This window comes from Musa acuminata, chromosome BXJ1-9, assembly GCF_036884655.1.
Source record: "Musa acuminata AAA Group cultivar baxijiao chromosome BXJ1-9, Cavendish_Baxijiao_AAA, whole genome shotgun sequence".
Classification (NCBI taxonomy): domain Eukaryota; kingdom Viridiplantae; phylum Streptophyta; class Magnoliopsida; order Zingiberales; family Musaceae; genus Musa; species Musa acuminata.
The window spans coordinates 14,858,776-14,878,447 of record NC_088335.1 but is presented as its reverse complement, the minus strand read 5'-3'; the positions used below and the strand labels follow the sequence as shown (position 1 = coordinate 14,878,447).

Sequence of the window (19,672 nt, the reverse complement as noted above, 5' to 3'; positions counted from 1 at the left end):
GACGTGGACAAAACAATGGTCTGTAGGCCAAGCAGAAACCGCGAGGACGCTTCCAATTTCCTATCTTCTTCCTTTTATAATAATCAATATAGTGGAGGAGCTCCTCTGATGTCGACAATTTCAAGGAATAAATAAACGGATTTGAAAATGGGGATGTTGATGTCGGACTTGTTCTTCCAATAATATTTAGTCGATGATCCCCATTCGTACTTGCTGCTACTCCCCTCGTGTCGTTAGTAGCCTCTTAACTAAATACATCATTCGTACCATTAAGCTTATATCGATCGTCATCTCGTCTTGGCTAACAAGGAGGAACATGCATGCTGCTGACGGCCCACCGCAGCAGCGTATAGACACCGGTATGTACAACACAGACGACCCTCTCTCCTTCGCCGCTCTGGTTGTCAAGTTTGATCTTGATCGAGTAAGAACAATACGATTAGTGTCGTTTGTCATGTTCTATATATTTATTGTCTGCGGCAGTTGCAGAGAGGCCAAGTCCGTGTCACGGGAGTTGTTGGAATGCAAGGAGAGGCTTAAAGGTTCAACTGACATACATACGGCGCCCATTGTCTGCTACCTTCTCCTTAGTGGGCCACGTATTTGGGTGCGCCGAGTACGAGCGGCCGGTAAGATCTGGGCCGTCCTTTCTTTCTGGTCCCACTCCCGGGCTGCCATCGGATCCGAGCGGGGACCATCTTTGTCGGCGGGGCTTGGCCTTGTCACAGCGACACGTGGACGTCTGAGGACGGTCATGCTCGCGTGGTCCGTGCGTCAGCTCGTCGACCAGATCCTTTGAATTAAATAATGTATATATTGCCTGAAAAATTCAATTGCATCTGCTGCTGGTAACAAGGGAGAGAAATTAAACGGAAATTTCATGCGTCGAGCGAAGATTTCCTAATACGATCACTATTTTTTTTTATTCTTTTTGAGGACGGTATGGCCTATCAGATTTATGATTATTCGATTTGATGACAATTAGGTCCACATATAAGAGCGTCAACCGCCATTGGGATCAGGTCACCTGTGGACGTGGCACTCACGTTGGTCCGTCGGGAGTAACTTTCAATTAGTCCACGGCGTTCCTTGTCTGCGTGGTATTGTCCGTTTGGGCGGTCACTTTACCAACCTCCCTCCCGTCTTATCTCTCTCGAAGCAACCTGACTCACGCCTCTCGAGTCTTCATGTTTTGGGTAAAACTGCCACTATCGCTGGGAGTAGCAGATTAATTTTACGAACCCCGGGGAGGGGAAGAGTGAGAGAGAAGAAGAGGGGGAGAAGAATCGGCTTTCTCATACCATTTTGGAGGCGCAGAGAGATGGCCAATGAGTAGAGAACGAGCCATTAATGGAGAGAGGATCAAGATCCGGAAAAGGGAGGCTCTTGCGAGGAGGATCTTGATGGCAAACGAGGGGAGTTTCAGCAAGGAGCAGCCGCAGCAGATCTCCTTCGCCATGATTCATCCTTCTTCTTCATCTTCCTCCATGCATGGAAGCCTCATGTAGTAACCATCTTGTCGGAGCTGAAGACTTGCCATGTCCCAAAAAATTCCTTTTCTTTTCTTTTCTTTCTTTCACGTGCTTTTTTTTTTTTGTCTTTTGTTTTGGCCCTTCTTTTCATAAGTGATCGATCAGTAGGAATTAATTTGGAGTAAACGGAGAGAATTTCTGGTTCTCGGTAGGTGAAACTTCATACATCCTTTAGAATCCTAGTATTCCATGTGAATAAACTGAAAGAACACTAAGCTCGTTCTACAGGAACCTGGTTTTCTAGGGAAGTTTCAATATAACGTGGGTGTACAATTAGTTTGAGGTGCCTTGATTTTGGTAGGAAATGAAAGGTTGGTGGTTGTCCTGTTATCGGTGTATACTTTAAAACGCGAAGTAGAATTGTCATAGAGCAAATTAAGTGGAACACGCTTAAGCACACAAGCACTAAAATTTCAGATGAGCTGAAGAATCTAGGTTGCCTGGTCATCATGTCATAAGAAATACGAGTATATTGAGTAAAACTCAATGAAGGAGAGTGGGCTTCTTTTTCTTGGTCCTTAATTAGCTTCAAGTTTCATTTCAGTAGCAGCACCGAACGAAATTGGTCATCCTTTGCTTATTCGAAATCTTGTACTGATATGATGTAGGAGGAGCAAGGAGGCTGGAGCTTATGACTTGGGAGAGCTGGACCAAGCTCTATTCTTCTCTTTAGATGAGCAGGATCATTCGATATCAGGTCAAGAACAACGACGTGAGTCCCTTTCGATTACACTTGGCTTCTTTTAATTCTATCTCATACTGGCTTTCTCGATCTCCTCTTGTGTCACATGCCGATCCGATGCCAGAAAGGCTATCACACGAAAAGAACTGGTAGGGTAGGATGAAGAGGGAGGGAATCAGATAGCTGTTTAGATTCCTTTCGGAAGAGTTTTTTGTTTTGGTTCTCGGTGAGGGGGAGGGGGGGGGGGGCGGGGTCATGAGAACACCATGTCTGACAGATCTTGTCGTACTGTGTAATTGACCGGATTTTTGCTGATAAGACTGGAAATCTGACATCTAAGAATAATTTCAATTTTCTGATTTTTTTGAAGGTTTTTTTTCCTCTCCTCTTGATGGAGACTGTGACATGTATCAAACAAGTCATGATTGCCCTGGAAATTCTTGTCCCAAAAGGTGTAGAAATCGATTTCTTTTTCCATATGCTTTCTATCATTTGCCCTCGTCTCTTTCCAACTCCAATTTTTCTCTCATCTCTCCGTCGCACTTACACAATCCCCCACGAGTTTCTTTGAAGAAGTGTCATTTCTCTGTCGTGGTTGTATCTTTGGAATCTAGAGGCTGTCACGTTTATTCTTAAAGAAGAACTACTCTCCATTTATGGTGTTGAGGTGCAACATGAGGGGATTTGATGCTTACAGCGGTTCATACGTGCAGAGACTCTGAACATTTTCCCTTCGCAGCCCATGCATGTACAGACTTCGACAAAGGTACGCGAAATTAGGACTCATCTTTAATTTCTTGCTGCTCATGCTTTGGGCGGTAGCTCATATGATGTTTAATACGCATAGGGTGGAAAAAGCTTGGCTTCTCCAGCAACCAGTGGTTCCAAGAAGTCGTCAGATCAGACCATGGAACTAGGAAACAGTCCCAATGATCTCCCAGAGTTGCCTGAGAAGTCGTCGAAGGACACCAAAGTAGTAGTCAAGGTGAGAGGCAACAACTTCATTAGTATGGTCATGTTCATATTATTTTCTTCATTCTCTTCTGTGGCAACAGAAGGAAGGGAGCCGAAAGAGCACATGTGTTGCAGAAAGTGAAGGGCCCAAGACAACAGATCCTAAAGCGAGTTCATCGAAAGCTTCCCATATATATCCTTCCCCTTTATCCTTTACAAATAAAAGTTCTCTCCAACTGTGTGTTTTGTTTTCTTTGTGAGCAGACGTTGAGAAGGCTTGCTCAGAATAGGGAGGCAGCCAGGAAAAGCAGGCTCAGGAAGAAGGTGATCAGTCAATTAACAACAACAATATTTCACCCAAAACCTGTTATGTGTGTCGATGTATTCCTCTCTCTTTTCGTGCTACAGGCTTATATTCAACAGCTGGAGAGCAGTAGGAACAAACTTAGTCAGCTTGAACAAGAGATTCAAAGGGCAAGAGGACAAGTAACAATTAGTCTTACAGTCATGCACACTTCTTTCTACATATATATATTTGCGCCAGTGAACCATTTCAACTCCTCTTTCGATCTCTTACTAAAACTGACGCTCTTCTTTTAGGGTCTGTTATATGGTGGCGGAGCTCTCCTCGAGGATCAAGGCCTCCCCACATTTGCCGGTGGGCTAAGTTCAGGTATCATCCTACGTACGCTAAACTGACATGAGGGTGAATTGTTTCCCTAACCCATATAATTTGCTTTCAGATGCAGCCGTGTTCGATATGGAGTACTCGAGGTGGCTGGAGGAGCACCACAGGCTTATGTGCGAGCTGCGCGCGGCGGTGGAAGAGCAGCAGCCGGAGAACAAGTTGCAGATGTTTGTGGACAGCTGCCTCGCGCATTACGATCATATGGCGTATCTCAAGAGCGTCGTCACGAAGTCGGACGTCTTCCACCTCATCTCCGGCGTGTGGATGACACCCGCGGAGCGCTGCTTCATGTGGATGGGCGGCTTCCGTCCCTCCGAGCTCATCAAGGTCCTTCACACATCTCTTGCATGCATGCATGGGTACATAAAACCAGCACTCAAAAGCGCGCATCCTCTTATTTTGGGACTGGCCAAGATCCAGCAAACCCTTGACCTCTCAATAATGTGCCCTTTGCCATTCTAAACCTAACATAGAACACATGCTAGTATAATAAGGGTTTGAATAGACGATGCTGGTTGTTTAATGAGCTGAAAAGGACCACTAGCATAGGATACTAAGACTGACATCACCCCAGTGCATAAAATTATCATTTGAATAATCATATGGTCTTGCCGACGTCTACTCCATTGCCATTTGTTTAATGGCGAACAACTGCACTTGGGAAATAGTTACAGCCATTAATGGGCGACGAGGTTTATTAGTTTGCATATTAAATGTTATAGGATGATGGAGTTGGTGCTTAGTTTCATCAAGGAATGGGCTCGGAGGACGTGTGCTGATGGAAGGATCAAGTGCAGTGCCACAATGTTGCAGAACAATTCGAGGGGTGGTGGGCACTCAGTGGCAAAAATGTCTGGAAGAAGGCTTTTTTCTGTTCATATACCTTACATAGTTACGTTGAATCAGACCATAAATAAAAGTCACACGACTGCTGAACCGTGAAAGCAATACATTATCTTCGTATTTCCATGAATGATGATATCATTCAAATACGGTGCTTCCTGGAACTTGGCATACGTAGAAGGGTTCAAATAGCTTCTTGTGTAGAGAGAGCATCATGTTGTTACTGCATGCTACAAGAGAGCTGTAGCTGTGTTAAGATCTTAACCGTTCCTGACGGTATATTATGCTTCCTCAGATGCTTTCGAGACACATCGAACCATTGACGGAGCAGCAGATACTAGGGGTGTGCGGACTGCAGCAGTCGACGCAGGAGACGGAGGAAGCTCTCAGCCAAGGGCTGGAAGCCCTGAACCTATCTCTCTCCGACACCATCACCTCCGACGCACTGAGCTGCCTCTCTCACATGGACAACTACATGGGTCAGATGGCCGTCGCCGTGAACAAGCTTGCCACATTGGAGGGCTTCATCGGACAAGTAAGCTTCAGATCTGCATATACTAATGAAAACATAACGTCACCTTGCAATCACACTGGTAGCCACCCAAGACTATGATTGACATAACGTCATATACTTAGTTGGTTTTGCCTAAGTTATGCGGCACCGATGTGTGTCCGTCCATAAAGGTCAGTCTTCCCGAAACCTCTTATGGTCCCTTAGGACCTACAAAAGAGAAAATGAGTTAGAGAAAGCGTTTCACTCGGGATCCACGAGCAATCATTTCATCAAACACTTCATAGTCAATGCAAATTATAAACAGACTTCACAAGCTTCAAACGGTCACATAACAAATGGTCCAAAATGATCTACTATAGACCGAAATCCTCACAAGTGCCCATATGACACAATCTTTATTTGCAAGCCTAAGACAATCACCAAAATCAAAGAAAATGGGACTGCTAGGCCTACTATTAGCCTTTTACATATTGTGCAAAGCATAAATAAACCTGAAAGACATGGACATACATATGCATTACATCAAACACCTTGTTTACAGTTTTGTCTATGACATTCTCCTACACTTATTCCTTCGACATCCTCGTTGAAGCCTTTGCAGACGCTGCATCTCCTCGCCTTTGCTAAGTCTTTAATCTTCTACTCTAATTGCAATGCACTTTTTGGCTTCCAACTGCACTCCATCGCTGTTGTTGAGTAGTCGAATTTTGATCAGTCATGCTGCTTTAACTAGCTAATGACTCTGACTCTGGTGTGAAGTCAGTTGAGTTGTGATGATCCCTATTGTTTCCTACGGATCTCTTGGATGAAGGAAAAGACCATCCTTATTATGTGCTAGTCTCTCAAATACCTCATGCGGCTTGAATTAGGTGGATACTTTATCACGGACTTAGCTGGTTTTGCCAAGTCGTGTGGCACACACAAGCACCTTTGCGTGTCCATTTGCAAAGGTCAATCCCCCCGAAACCTCTCATGGTCTCTTAGGACCTAAAAAAGAGAAAACGGGTTAGAGAACGTGCCTCACTCGAGATCCACAAGCAAACATTTCAGAAAATACTTCATAGCTAATGCAAATTATAAACATACTTCATAAGCTCCAAACGGTCGCACAACAAAAGGTCCAAAATAGTCCACTACAGACCGAAATACTCATAAATGCCCATATGACATAATCTTTATTTGCAAGCCTAAGACGACTACCATAACCAAAGAAAAATAGGTTGCTAAGCTTACTATCAGTCCTTTACATGCTGTGCAAAGTATGAACAAAACCGAAAGACATAGACATACATGAGCATTACATCAAACACCCCGTTTATAGTTTTGTCTATGGCATTCTCCCTCACTTATTCCTTCGACGTCCTCATCGAAGCCTTTACAGACGCTACATCTCCTTGCCTTTGCTGAGTCTTCAATTTTCTACTCCAATTGCAATGTGTCTCTTGGCTCTCAACTGCACTCCTCCATTGTTGTTGAGTAGTTAAACTTTGATCTACCATGTTGCTTCAACTTGTCAATGACTTTGACTCTAGTGTAAGGTCGGTTGAGTTGTGATGATCCATATTGTTTTATGCGGATCTCTCAAATAAAGAAAAATATCATCCTTATTATATGCTAGTCTCTCAAATGTCTCATGCTGCTTGAACTAGGTGGATGCTTGTTGGAGCTTTGACGAGCATCGCCTCACAGACTTTAAAGTTTTTGGGTCCTTCCTCCGTAAAATTTGCATATTGATTCTTCTTTCAATTAGTCGTCACTTCTAAGTATGTTCGTATTACTTTTGCTTTCGATTAGTATTCTGTTAGGAAATGAAGTGGATAATCTACTCCTAGTAGCATTGATCACTATTGGTGAGGTTTTGACAACTATTGTCTTCCATTAGATTTCTTTGAATAATCTTTGAACCTATGTAGAGCTCCTCTACTAGATAGATAAGAGAATTGGGGTACTCGGTTTCACCCATTCTCTTAAGAGTTGAGAAGACAAATGTTACTTGACTTCACCCACCTTCTTGAGGATTATACTCTGTGCATCGAGTTGTTACTAGCCTTCACCCACTCTTTTGCTCAAACTTCTAAAATGCAAGAAGTTTTCATCCCAACTTAGAGCCAGTCTAATAGTTTTAGTCACCTTTAGGATTGTACCGTCTTCTCTATCATCTTTGCCACCTACTCCTTTGAGTCACAAAGGTATAGCACTGTATATTGTCTACTTCGATCCTTGGTTGAGCACTCTTGCATCGACCCGAAGTCCTCAACTTTTAGCTATTTTGATGAGAAGTTCATTAATACTGGTCTTACGAAGTTCCCTGGCTTCTACCCTTCAACTTTATTTCGGTACTTAGAGTTTTCCTCTATATTCTCCATCTCCTCGACCCCTTTCATGACTAAGCGCTCTTCTTCTATGAGAATAAGGGATTGATGACTTTTTGGAAGTCCCGTCTCTACGGTACCATAGCGCTGCCATACCCATGGCTCTACTATCCGTCATCTCGCATTTGTGTCCCTTTCTTCACGATCGGTAGATCTGCCTCTATGGCACTGTAGTACTCCTCCGAGTCCACCTCCATTCTAATCAATGCTTAGTTTTGGGTAGCTAAGTCCCTTTAGACTCGTCATCGCTTCCTCGCCCTCTTCGACCCCCTACTTCAATACCTCTGTGTTCTCTGAGTAGTTCTCCTTGGTCGATAGAAAGATAGACTGCAACTCCCATGTATGGCCTCTGCCATCATATTATAGGATTTGCACTGATTCTATTTTTCTTATCTTCCTTGGTAGCAAAGTTCTTTTACTCGGCTTTGTCCTTTGACTTATCGAGTTCCCTTAAGCAAATATAAGCTCTGGAGTAGTCCAACTCTCCAACCGCTCTAATCAAACCTTTGTATGATCAAGTCCCTTACCACCTCCCCCCACCCCCTCCCCCCTATGGGACTCGCTAGTATTTGCATTCAAAATTTTCCCTCGATGGTATACAACCCTTATATGCTGATGACCAAAGCTTTTATCTGATATAAAATTCAATACACGCATAAAAGACCCACTTTTGCGATACTATGACATTTACTCCTTGAATCCATAGCTTTTCTTGCAATCATGTTATTCACCGAAGTGGAGCTCCTAATAGCTCTCGATCATACCTCCGTATGATCTAGTCCCTCACGGGACTAGTTTCATATGTATCGCATTGTCACGAACTGTTCCACCATGATTTGTTGTACCATGTTGCCTCCTGGTGACATCTACATTACATTCTGATCATTATGGGATGAACTTGGATTATGATTCCTCCACGTGTGGCCTCTGCCATCACATCGCAGAGTCTCTTCCACCTTCGATTATGTTTGCTCCACCGATAATTGACCTTCGTCCACCCGCTCTCGGGTTACACCTAAACAAAGCACAGTTCTAAGATAGTCCATCGCATAGTAGTTTTTGAAGTCTATCGGCTTTATTGAAATTGGTATATTATTGTCTTGATCATATGCCTCTATCCTCACCAGCACAATCTCCACTATGCACCACTGTCTTCATAGCAACTCGAATGACAATATTATGGTGTATTCTTCAAGAGTACCCGCCTTCATATCCTCTTGCCTAGTGTCAAGGCCTTTTAAACCTAACTTCACCTCCGCAAGTTGAGTCGCCTTGATTCATTCGTCAAATGCTTTTCCAAGATAAGATGCATGTGTCTCGAAGCTTCATTCGTCTTTGGAACCATACAAGATGAGTTTGCTCCATTAGAATGAAGGACCTATGGAATGACATGATCCCGCTTTTGCCTCTACAAGAGTTCATGTCATTGACCTCTATCTAAGGAAAGCTTCGTGCCTCTGCTCCATGTTCTATCTTTTATGCCAACTCCCTTCATACGGCTTAGCCCTTCACCAAGTTATACCCAAGTTATTCCGCTCCTCGATTTGCATTGAGTTGATGGTGGCTCTTGTGCCTACTATTCCATGGGTCAACCTTCCGTTGAGTCTGATCTCTATATTGGCTTCAAGTGTGCCTTCATCTTGTGTTACCTTGGGTTGCTCCCCCACTTAATCTCACAATGCATCTACCAATGCATTACCTTATATGAGATCATACGATGTCTCCTTGCCACTTGCTCAGTCCGTTGAGCTTTGTAGGTTTATTGTCTTGAGGTACTCCTCAACAGGTATGGTCTGTTGCACATGATTCTCCTTCTAGAGAACTCGAGACTTATCCATCCAAGGTATCTGTCTCGTTAGAGTAACTTCTCTCTTCGTATCCTTCCCTCTAGAAGTTTTAGATACCACCATCCCCTTGGACTACTCCGCCTCGCTGAACAAACAGTGCATTGTTCTACCCCCGCAAATACACTTGCTAGATTGAGACTCCTTGCCAATACAGTTCCTACTGCACTCCTCAAGTCCTAGCAATTTGCTAAACTCGCTGACACTTCAGCCTCCTATAGATGTATCCTTCTCATGCCAAAGAGAAAATTTCAATGCTCCACGGTGTTAAGTTTCAGTCGCCTTGGGATGGCCACGAACATTCCCCTCACCTCTGTGAGCTTTGCATAACTTTTTTGATCACTGAGCAACCCATTTCACTTTGAACGAACTCATCCTTTACTAAGTGTCTTGCTTGCCTTGAGCACCATCAAATATGGTTGCTAACGTTGAGCCGTAGCTCGAACTCAACCATCTCAACTTTTGTGTGCTATGCATTCTTCCCAACTTACTTGTTCTCGTGGTGCCTCTTGTGCAATGAGTTGACCATTCATCTGAATGTCAATCTTAAATGGCCGCTCCTCTAAGTAACTCTTTTTTCTTACATCTCCATGCCCATTTCCCCTAAACTGTCACAAATGTTGGCTGCCCTTAACGTAGCCCTGCTAGGTCCCTTATATTTGCATGCCAAGTATTTCTATGTATGCTTATCTTGCTCTGATACCATATGTAATGCACTTAGCTGGTTTTACCTAAGTTGTGCAGCACCGATGCGTGTCTGTCCGCAAAGGTCAGCCTCCCCAAAATCTTCTATGGTCCCTTAGAACTTATAAAAGAAAAAACGGGTTAGAAAAAACATTTTATTCGGGATCCACAAGCAATCATTTCAGTAAACATTTTATAGCTAATGCAAATTACAAACATACTTCACAAGCTCCGAATGGTCGCACAACAAAGGGTCCAAAATAATCCACTATAGATCAAAATCTCCACAAGTACCCACATGACATAATATTTGTTTGCAAGTCTAAGATGACCATCAAAATCAAAGAAAATTGGGCTATTAAGTCTACTATCAACTCTTTACATGCTATGTAAAGCATGAATAAAATTGAAAAATATGGGTATATATGAGCATTACATCAAACACCCCGTTTACTTGGTAGATCTACTTTTACGAGCACTAGCATCCTGACCAAAATGTGGGGACAATGTGGGGTAATGTTGTGAGTGTCAACGTACGTGGGACGACGGCTTTCAGGGTGAATTAGGTTGATCATGCCACTGTCATGGCTAGTCCTAAGGTACTTGTTATCATGGTTTGGTGGTAAAACGATAGAGCTTTGTTCTGCAATCTACATCGACATTCTTATATCATAGAAAATAATGTTATGAGCAAAATATATGGAGAACAAGTGGTTTGCTGTGATAAGCATATAACACTGCGAATCAATGGTTTCAGGCAGATAACCTGAGGCAGCATACGCTTCACCGGCTCTACCAGATCTTGACGACCCGGCAGATGGCGCGATGCTTGTTAGCCATTGCGGAATACTTCCACCGCCTCCGTGCACTGAGCTCTCTGTGGCTCGCCCGGCCGAGACATGAGTGAGCGGAAGAACCCTGCAGGCGCTGCATGCAAGTGGAGGTCAGACACCAGAAGAGGGTCAAACTTATTTGTATACGACCGTCATCTCTTGGCCATCTTTTGTGACTTTTGTAAAGGAGAAGTGAGGTAGGAAACAGAAGAAGAGATAAAAGGTGGAGGACGAAGTTGAAGAACAACAAGGTGGAGGAGGGTGATAAAAGAAAAAGAGCTATCTTAGTATGTGTGTGGCTCCAAATCGCTGCATGTCTTCGAAAAATCTGCCGACGGTGACAGAGACATTGGCGGGTGATAGTCAATTTGTTTTTTATCCCCTCTTTCTTAGCCGGAGCTAAATTCTTATAAGCAAGAAGAAAAAAGAAAAAGAAGATCCTTTCGTTTATATAACTCAAGCTGGAGTTGAGAACAATTTGTTGATGAACGAGTGTATCGTGGTCGATGCGTCAGCACGGCTTGGTCCACGGGTCGATGTCGAGAGTTCACGATTGGTTGGACGAGACGCCGAGACTGATTACGTCCACAAGTCGGGATATCGATGCCGTCTGAGAGGAAACGCCTCTTGGTCGGGACACGGGCGTCGTCGTCGGGAAGAGCATCTCTCGATCAGGGTAGTCACACTTTCAGGTGTGGCAACGCTCCTGCACAGAAGGCCCTCGTCGGGAACTTCCCGACTTTGGCCCCTCGACGATTAAATTAGTGATTGGTTTCCTCCTTTCTTTTTTTTTTTCTCTCCCTGGCCGGATGTCGGTCAAGAACTTTTATACTATTGTGTGAGGATCGGCTATACACGGGTTTGGCGTGACGACCATTCCCCGAGTGGCGAGATGGTACCTTCGTGCGACCGCCATCCCGGAATGCATAGAACGGTGCCATACGGCGCCATCCTAAGCTTTCCGGGACGAGATGTACCGAGAGGTGCCTCGGTACGGATCTTGTCTTGGTGCATAGAAATACTCCTCGTGCTGACTTGGTAGGGGCATGATGCGATGTTGGTTGTGATGTGGCTGGGGCCCAAAATATACCTTATCACTTCTCCCCCCCACCGAAGTGTGCCACGGGTCCTTGCAAGAGGGCGAGGTTGCAAGAGGGCAAGGGGCACGTTTGGCTTATAAGAGTGCCACGTGTGGATTGGTTACTCGTGAGGGGTAGTCAAGCTGGTTTGTCGTGGGGCTGCCTGGCGAGTCGTGCTTCGTGTCTCAGGGAGGGATTGGACCTATTGGCTAGGCGACTGAGCTCGGGGTCAGGTTCGAGACCGACGAGCCGCTGGTCGAGGGACCGACGCGACTCGGGCAAATATTGAACCTGTTGGCCGAGTGACTGAACTCGGGCTCAGGTTTGGGACTGACGAGTCATTGGTCGGGGGACTGAGCTGCTAGTCATAGGTGCCTAGCAAGCCAATCGTGTGAGTGATGGCACGTGTGACTTAATACAGAATCTTTTTGCTTATTATATTTGGCATATATCACTTTATAACTATTGCATATATGCATATATATATATTGTGATGTCCTTGGATTTGTGCAATGGGAATCGGATCGTGATGAGATCATGATAATGAGATCGATTCACCTTTAAACACAGATCCTAAATAATCCCGGTCATAGGTTACTCGAGAGGGACATTGTGATAACCGGACAGACTGGTGTGCTGTATACCCATCCATATGATGGATGCAGTTGGTCTCATAGCTGCTCATGTAGGGACATTAGGGATATAGTATAGGTGCTCATTGGAGAATGAGTTCACTGATTGATCCGCTTACGGAATGCTGGATGGTTGATGATGCCTTATTGTCAGACAGCGATTTCATAGTTCTAGTGGTGTATCTGGTCTTTAAATTTGAGACACCAAGGATGTCTTGTATGAGTGCTCCACTCTTTGATACCAGACTTATAGGTTTGGTTGTCCCAGATCTAGTACAACTGGTCATTGGGAGTGGTAGTCGACCTTACGAGGGCTATTGAGTGTCGATAGAGGATCATCCACTCTCAGCGTCATGAGAGGAATATCCCATGTGTTCTTGCTTAGACAAATCCCTGGCCAGGGTCATTCGGGTTGAGAGAGAAAGAGTTCTCCGGGAGAATCCGATTAGAGCGAGACTCGAGTAGAAACCGTATGGGTCTGACAGCACCATGCTCGATATACGGTCTCTGGGATATTAGATGGATGAGGGACTATAGGTACACGGTAACTGAGGACAGATAGGTCCAATGGATTGGATTCCCCTGTATCGTTTGGGGACTATGGCGTAGTGGCCTAGTACATCCGTAGTCGATGAGTCGAGTGAATTATTACAGAGATAATAATTCATTAAGTTAAAAGGAGTTCTGACAGGTATAACTCACGGCCAGCTCGATATTGGGCCTAGAGGGTCACACACATATGGTAGGCATTGCGATGAGTAGAGGTTTGGATATGAGATATCCGACGGAGCCCTTGTCTTATTGGATATCCAATAACCCCTTGAATTATTGGATCCCATGAACGAGATCCAATAAGAGCCCATTTTAGATTATTGGATAGAGATCCACTAATCTAAAAGGCTTGGGTTATTGGATGCAGATCCAATACCCACTAGGGGAGGATCCATTAGGGTTTGATAGGGGACCTCTATAAATAGGAGGGATTCAGAGTCTTATAGGCTAGAGCCTTTGCTTGCCTCTCCTATTCTCCTTCCCCTCTCCATCTCAAAGCAGGCCTGGAGTTTTGAGGAGCGTCGTCGCTGTCCTGCAGTGTGGATCACCGCTAGAGAGGAGGACGCTTGACCTCCTTCACTCTCTCCTAAAGATCTGCAAGGAAATAGGGATATACGATCTCCCTAGGTAATACAATCTACTCTATATTTAGTTTTTCAGTTTCGCGAATTTTGCGCACCAATCTTCGCACGACGACGAACATCTCTTTGGGAATCGGGGATTTTGTTTTCTTATTCTTCCGTTGCGCATGTGATGTCGCCCCCAAGATTTCCCAATAGTGGTATCAGAGCCAGGTTGTTCGTGTGATAGATTGGTTTTGAACTGCGTGTGTTATGTTTTGGAGAAGCTTTTGACGTCAAAATCGTTGATGCAAAAGCGAAAAAGGGTAGCAACTGTTGCTGCCCTCGCTACCGTCGTAGATGGCAGCACTGCCATCTGCATGCAGGCAGGCAGCCTGCAACAGCAGCCGCAAGGCCGCGCGCGTGCAAGCAGCCCCCTGCAGCGGCGCTCGCAAGTAGGGCCGTAGGCACAGTGGCCACTTGCGCGGGCACTACGCCCGCACGGGCAAAAACCCCGCAGGGGCGGCCGCCCGGCGAGGCAGCACCGCCTGCGGGTGCTGCCTCCCGAGCAAAACCGCCCGCGGGGGTGCCCAACTGCAGGGCTAGCGCCGCCAGCGGGCGTGCCGCCTGCAAGCGAGGGCAGCGACTCCGCCCTCCACCGCACAGCCCGCCGCCGGCAGGATGGCGGCGGTGGCGGCAGCAGTAGGTGAGGATGAGGGCATTAGGGTTTTCTGGGCAAAAGATAATTTTACCCCTTGAAATTTGAGAAATTTCAGTTTCTGTCTTTTATCTAAATTACAAAAATACCCCTAAGAATTAAGAAATTCCTTATATGTCCCTGATTTCATAAAATACTAATTAAATAAAAAGTTTAGTTGATTATTATTTTTATTATTATCTAGTAGTCCTACATGATGATGATTATTTATACATGTGATGTATGCTGTGTGGACGGATGATCATGGACCATGTGATGTGTGTACTTGTGATTATTATTATTGGGGTCTGCGAGCCTCCATTATATTTCTTGTTTATTGTCGGGCCTGCGTGCCTATGATTAAGTTGTAATCACATGAGGAGGCGTAGCGAGAGCGTGGATGCGATAGCGGGACCCATGAGACGAACGATCGTGATGCATGAAGATGCATCGAGATATCGACAGAACCGACGAGGACGAGATGGACGATCACAGGGCATAGAGATGCACCGTTGCACACATAGATCTTGATGTGAGTGATTTGGCCTACTGGCTCGGGCCTAATCACATTAGGTTGTGGTCCATGATCATCTGGTGTGATTGCTTATATACATACTAGATATGTATATATATTTCCATGCGATGTAGATATATATTAAATATGTATATGTGTGACATGCCATATTAGGAGACCAAATCATAGAAACATCTCTCTCGATAATATTAAGTCGGTAAATGTGAGGCAATTAGATTGACCCATGTGGCCTTCCATCGTTATAAGTAGGAATCGATTCCCGGTGTAGGTTGAGTTGGTCGAGTCCCTCGAGACTCACCTATATCGCGATTCGCTATCTTGCTTACGACATAGAGATGTCACCGGTGACCTGAGGACATGGTATGCTTGGTCGAGTCCCTCGAGGGTATATCATCAAATCAGACTCATCTTGTAACGAAAGTGTTGACTTAACCGAGCATCATGGTTGGTCGAGTCCCTCGAAACCATGGTGATTCGGAGGCCGAACAGGACAGGAATCACAAGGAGTTGTGATTAGCAAGAGTTACCTACCTTTTAGGCTTAGTGTGATTGGTCGAGTCTCTCGAGGTTACACTAAGACGCTGATTGGATCCTGATCCCCACTCCTATTTTTGGTGTTGGTCAAGGGCATCAATCACTGCCCTATTCGGTGCTATTGTTGTGACGCAGTCGGTGGCAACACTTTGGGAATGAAAGGTTGCTGTGAGGATGCGAGGATGTAGCCGCGGTCGTCGCGTGGGAGGCAGCGATGCTTGTTGCGGTCGCTACGTAGAGGGATCACTGTTGCTGAGGGCTTGGAGGCAGCGATGGTGGTGCAGCTGGGGCAGCACCGCCAAGGGCTCACTGCTGCGATGGCTGCGACGGCGCGGATGGAAGGTAGCGTTGCTCTGTTTCTGTCACACTACTGAAGGAGGCGCTGGTGAGAGGCAAGGCAGCGTACTTGCTGCGGTTGCTGCATTCACTGTTAGAGGGCGGCTGCTGCAGAACGTGGGGTTGGTCGTTGGCCGAGAGTGACGACGGTGGTTACAATCGGCGGTTGCGGCAGCAGAGGGTGCCACTGTTTTTGTTGCTGCATGGTGGTTGCTGTGTACTATGTTTTTGTTGCACCACCAAAGGAGTTGGCCGGAAGGATCACGAGCGGTTGAGGAGAAGGCTGCAGTGGCTGGCAGCAGCGGTGGTCACTGGCCGGAGCGCAGCGTTGGCAGTGGAGAAGGCAGCAGCGAGGGTCGCAGTCGGGATCGACGGGGGCTGCAGCAACAAGGAAGCTTTGTTTCTGCAACCGTTGCAACGATGGCTGTGGCAACCGGCGGCTGCGGCTGCGATCGTGCGGCCGAGAAGCACCGGCAACAGTGGAGAAGGAGGAGTCGGCGGTGTCACGGTTGGGAACTAGGGCAACCGGTGAGTTGCCCTGTTTCTGGCACTACGGATGTAGAGCAAGGAGGATCGGCTGCTGGGAGGCGTGCGGCGATTGTCGCACGGTGGCCCGCAGCGGTGATGGGTCAGCTGGGCGGCAACGACACTGGAGGGGAAGAGGAGTGCTGGAGGCGGCGCGATTGCAATCGACGAGGGGTTGCAGCAACAGAGGAACTCTGTTTCTGCAACCGTTGCGACTAAGGGTTGTGGCAACCAGCGACTACGACTGCGACACAAGGGGCGGGGCACAGCTAGGGTTGCGGTTGGGAGGCGGGCGGCGGTGATCGATCGGCCGGGAAGCAGCGGCGGCGGTGGAGAAGGAGTTGCCCTGCAGCGGCGGAGAGAAGAGGAGCAGGGCTGCGACGGAGTGGGATGCTGGCAGCATCGTCTCCTGGCAGCGATGGTGGCTCGGGTGGGACGCGGCGGTGGACTCTAGCCGGAAGTGGGGCAGAGTCGGTTGCTGGCCGGAGAGCAGCGACGGGCGGCGGGTGGGCTGGCCAGAAGTAGGGGAAGCAGGGGTGCGTGGTTGCGGTTGTAGCTTCGTTGCAGCGAGAACGTAAGGATCACTGCTCTGATACCAAATGATAAGACCCTAAAGTCTTATTGTGGAAGAAAGGGGAGAAATGGGGATGATAATGATCGCTTCGAGGGGATCGGCCTCCTTGATCGCTTCGAGGGGATCGGCCCTTGATCACTTCGAGGGGATCGACCCTTGATCACTTCGAGGGGATCGATCCTCCTTGATCACTTCGAGGGGATTGGCCTCCTAGGGTTTGTCCAAAGACAGACTTGAACTCTAATAATAAATAAATATTAAATAAACATCTACTTGACTCTAACTGAACCAAACCGACTTAATAAACAACTGGACTAAACCGACTCAATAAACATTATTCAAAAGCTTAAAAAAAGGGTCCTAACAACCGACTAGGGTTAGGATTTTGTTTCTTAGAGAAGAATTAGGAGTTGTAAAGGAATAGGAGTCATATTAGGAGTTAGGGTTTAGAAGCCCTATAAATAGCCATGTATTCCTCTTATTTTCATAAGCAATAGATGAATCTTTTCTGCAGCCTTTGAGCAGCAACTTGGAGGGAGAAACCCCTATAGAGTTCCAAGGAGGCCGATCCCCTAAAGAGATCAACCCCAAGTTTAGAATCTGCAAGGGTTCTAACACTCAGGACCATCAAAAATGCCTGCATGATCAAAGAGGGATGAGCATTTGGGAACCCTCGGATTTCAGCGGTAGAGTGTGCCACAAATTATGAAAGTGATTCGTCCTCACGTTGGGATAACGCGAGCAATGTGGCCATGGAAGGCCAAGGTTGTACGCTAGCCAGAAGTTTTGCTCAAACTCCCTTGCGAGTTGATCAAAGGAAGAGATCGAGGATGGCCATAATCGGTTGAACCACACCCGTTCCGGTCCTCTGAAGGTGGTCGGGAATGCCCGACACATCAGGGCATCGGAAGTGCCGTAAAGGGCCATTTGAGCCTGAAACGTGACGACATGCTCCGTGGGGTTGGAGCCACCGTCGTATGTTTCTAATGTTGGGAGTCTGAAGTTGAGTGGCATAGGCTTGTCCTGGATTTCCTGGGTGAATGGGGATCCACCCGAGCTGCTCTCGCCCGTCTCATCATGCAACTTGTGGAATTCGTGCTAGAACTCATCTAGGCGACAGTTGACCACAGATAGCTGGACCCTGAATGAGTCATCCGCCGAGTCCGATGACAAGGTGTCAGGCTCGGGGAGGGATGTAGTGGCTCGGTGAGGTGCGGGCATGCTTTGCTTGGGAAGACTCCCTAGGGTTGTGGTATGCTCTCGAGCTTCTCTGGTCCCGACTTGTTCCCTGTTTGGCCTCTACAGTGTCGGGGAGGCTACTAACTGCACCATCTGTGGGATGAGTTGGACGATCAGTTGCATCATTCCCGCCAAGGTTTGTACCTGCCTGGCCAGGCCGAGGAATGCCTCAGGTGAAATGACCGAGGGTCCCGTAGTATCCGGGGGGAGAGAGCCCTGGATCATTGAACAAACACCAATAAAGATCCGGCATCGGAGCTAGAATCCCCCCGTCCTTAAGGACAGGGAGGAGCTGATCACCGAGTCTGAAAGGGGCACGGTCAGCTGGTAACTCTCCCTCGTGGGGAACTCTTGTGGGGTGCTTCTACGACATCGGCCCTCCTTTTAGTGCCAAAATGTTGATGAACGAGTGTATCGTGGTCGATGCGTCAGCACGACTTGGTCCACGGGTCGATGTCGCGAGTTCATGATCAGTTGGGCGAGACGCCAAGGCTGATTGCATCCGCAAGTTGGGATGTCGACACCGTTTGAGGGTAAGCGCCTCTCGGTCAGGACACGAGTGTTGTCTTCAGGAATGGCGTCTCTCGGTCGGGGTAGTCATACTTCCAAGGGTGGTAGCGCTCCTATACAGAAGGCCCTCATCGAGAAGTTCCCGACTTTGGCCCCTTGACGATTAAGTTACTGATTGGCTTCCTCCTTTCTTTTTTTTTTCTCCCCCTAGCCGGATGCCGGTCAGGGGCTTTTATAATATTGTGCGAGAATCGGCTATATGCGGGTTTGGCACGACGACCGTTCCTCAAGTAGCAGGGTGGTACCTTCATGCGGTCGACATCCCGGAATGCATGGAACGACGCCATGCGGCGTCGTCCCGAGCTTTCCGAGACGGGATGTATCGAGAGGCGCCTCGGTACGAATCCTGTTTTGGCGCGTAGAAATACTCCTTGTGCTAACTTGGCAGGGGCGTGATGCAGCATTAGTTGTGACGTGACTAGGGCCAAAATATACCTTATCAACATATAACACGCACACAACCACTTTTTTTTTTGGAATTAATCCTATTTAGTCTTTTTATTACTATTGTTTCCAACAAAGGTTAACTTGTTTTATTTACTCTGCAAATATCTAGTAAACTGATTAGAGACCTTTTAAGCAATAAAACAATAAAAGAATATTTACTTAATTCATTTCTTCCAAATAAAAGAAAGAACAAAGAGATGCATATTTTGTGTCGAGTAATGCATATAAAAGAAAAAAAATTATTTAATATATAATTTAATCTAGTTTTTCTCCAGTTCAAACCAACCTTCTAGAGCACCGCCCATGAATCGGAGGGGGCCCAGGGCCTTTTCCTGGGGCGGTGACGCGACCCTCCTCCGGCTCTGCCGTCCATAGAGGTACAAAGAGACCAGACGCGCCACGTGCCAATTTGGTCGTCCACCATCACAACGGTGCGACCAACTGCG

General features: G+C 46.6%; 1 protein-coding gene across 2 annotated transcripts; it reads left to right on the top strand.

Moving 5' to 3' along the window:
• The first annotated feature begins 1,137 nt into the window (after positions 1 to 1,137).
• LOC135586558 (bZIP transcription factor TGA10-like) lies at positions 1,138 to 11,326 on the top strand. 2 transcript variants are annotated; one of them, XM_065083347.1, is made up of 11 exons: positions 1,145 to 1,504; positions 2,141 to 2,244; positions 2,928 to 2,980; positions 3,062 to 3,199; positions 3,270 to 3,335; positions 3,433 to 3,492; positions 3,577 to 3,654; positions 3,769 to 3,841; positions 3,912 to 4,183; positions 4,995 to 5,234; positions 10,871 to 11,326. In XM_065083347.1, exons 1-11 carry the CDS (start codon positions 1,329 to 1,331, stop codon positions 11,018 to 11,020), a joined length of 1,410 nt encoding a protein of 469 aa, XP_064939419.1. In that variant the 5' UTR covers positions 1,145 to 1,328; the 3' UTR covers positions 11,021 to 11,326. The 2 variants fall into 2 exon arrangements, with proteins under 2 accessions (XP_064939420.1, XP_064939419.1); XM_065083348.1 differs by lacking the exon at positions 4,995 to 5,234 and having other exon boundaries at positions 1,138 to 1,504.
• The last annotated feature ends 8,346 nt before the right edge of the window (positions 11,327 to 19,672 follow it).

Excerpts from the sequence above, each read along its gene's own strand:
- LOC135586558 (XM_065083347.1), top strand. The coding sequence starts at position 1,329 with ATGAGTAGAGAACGAGCCATTAATGGAGAGAGGATCAAGATCCGGAAA. Across the intron at positions 3,200-3,269 it reads ACACCAAAGTAGTAGTCAAG|AAGGAAGGGAGCCGAAAGAG; the intron begins GTGAGAGGCAAC and ends CTGTGGCAACAG. Across the intron at positions 3,336-3,432 it reads CCAAGACAACAGATCCTAAA|ACGTTGAGAAGGCTTGCTCA; the intron begins GCGAGTTCATCG and ends CTTTGTGAGCAG.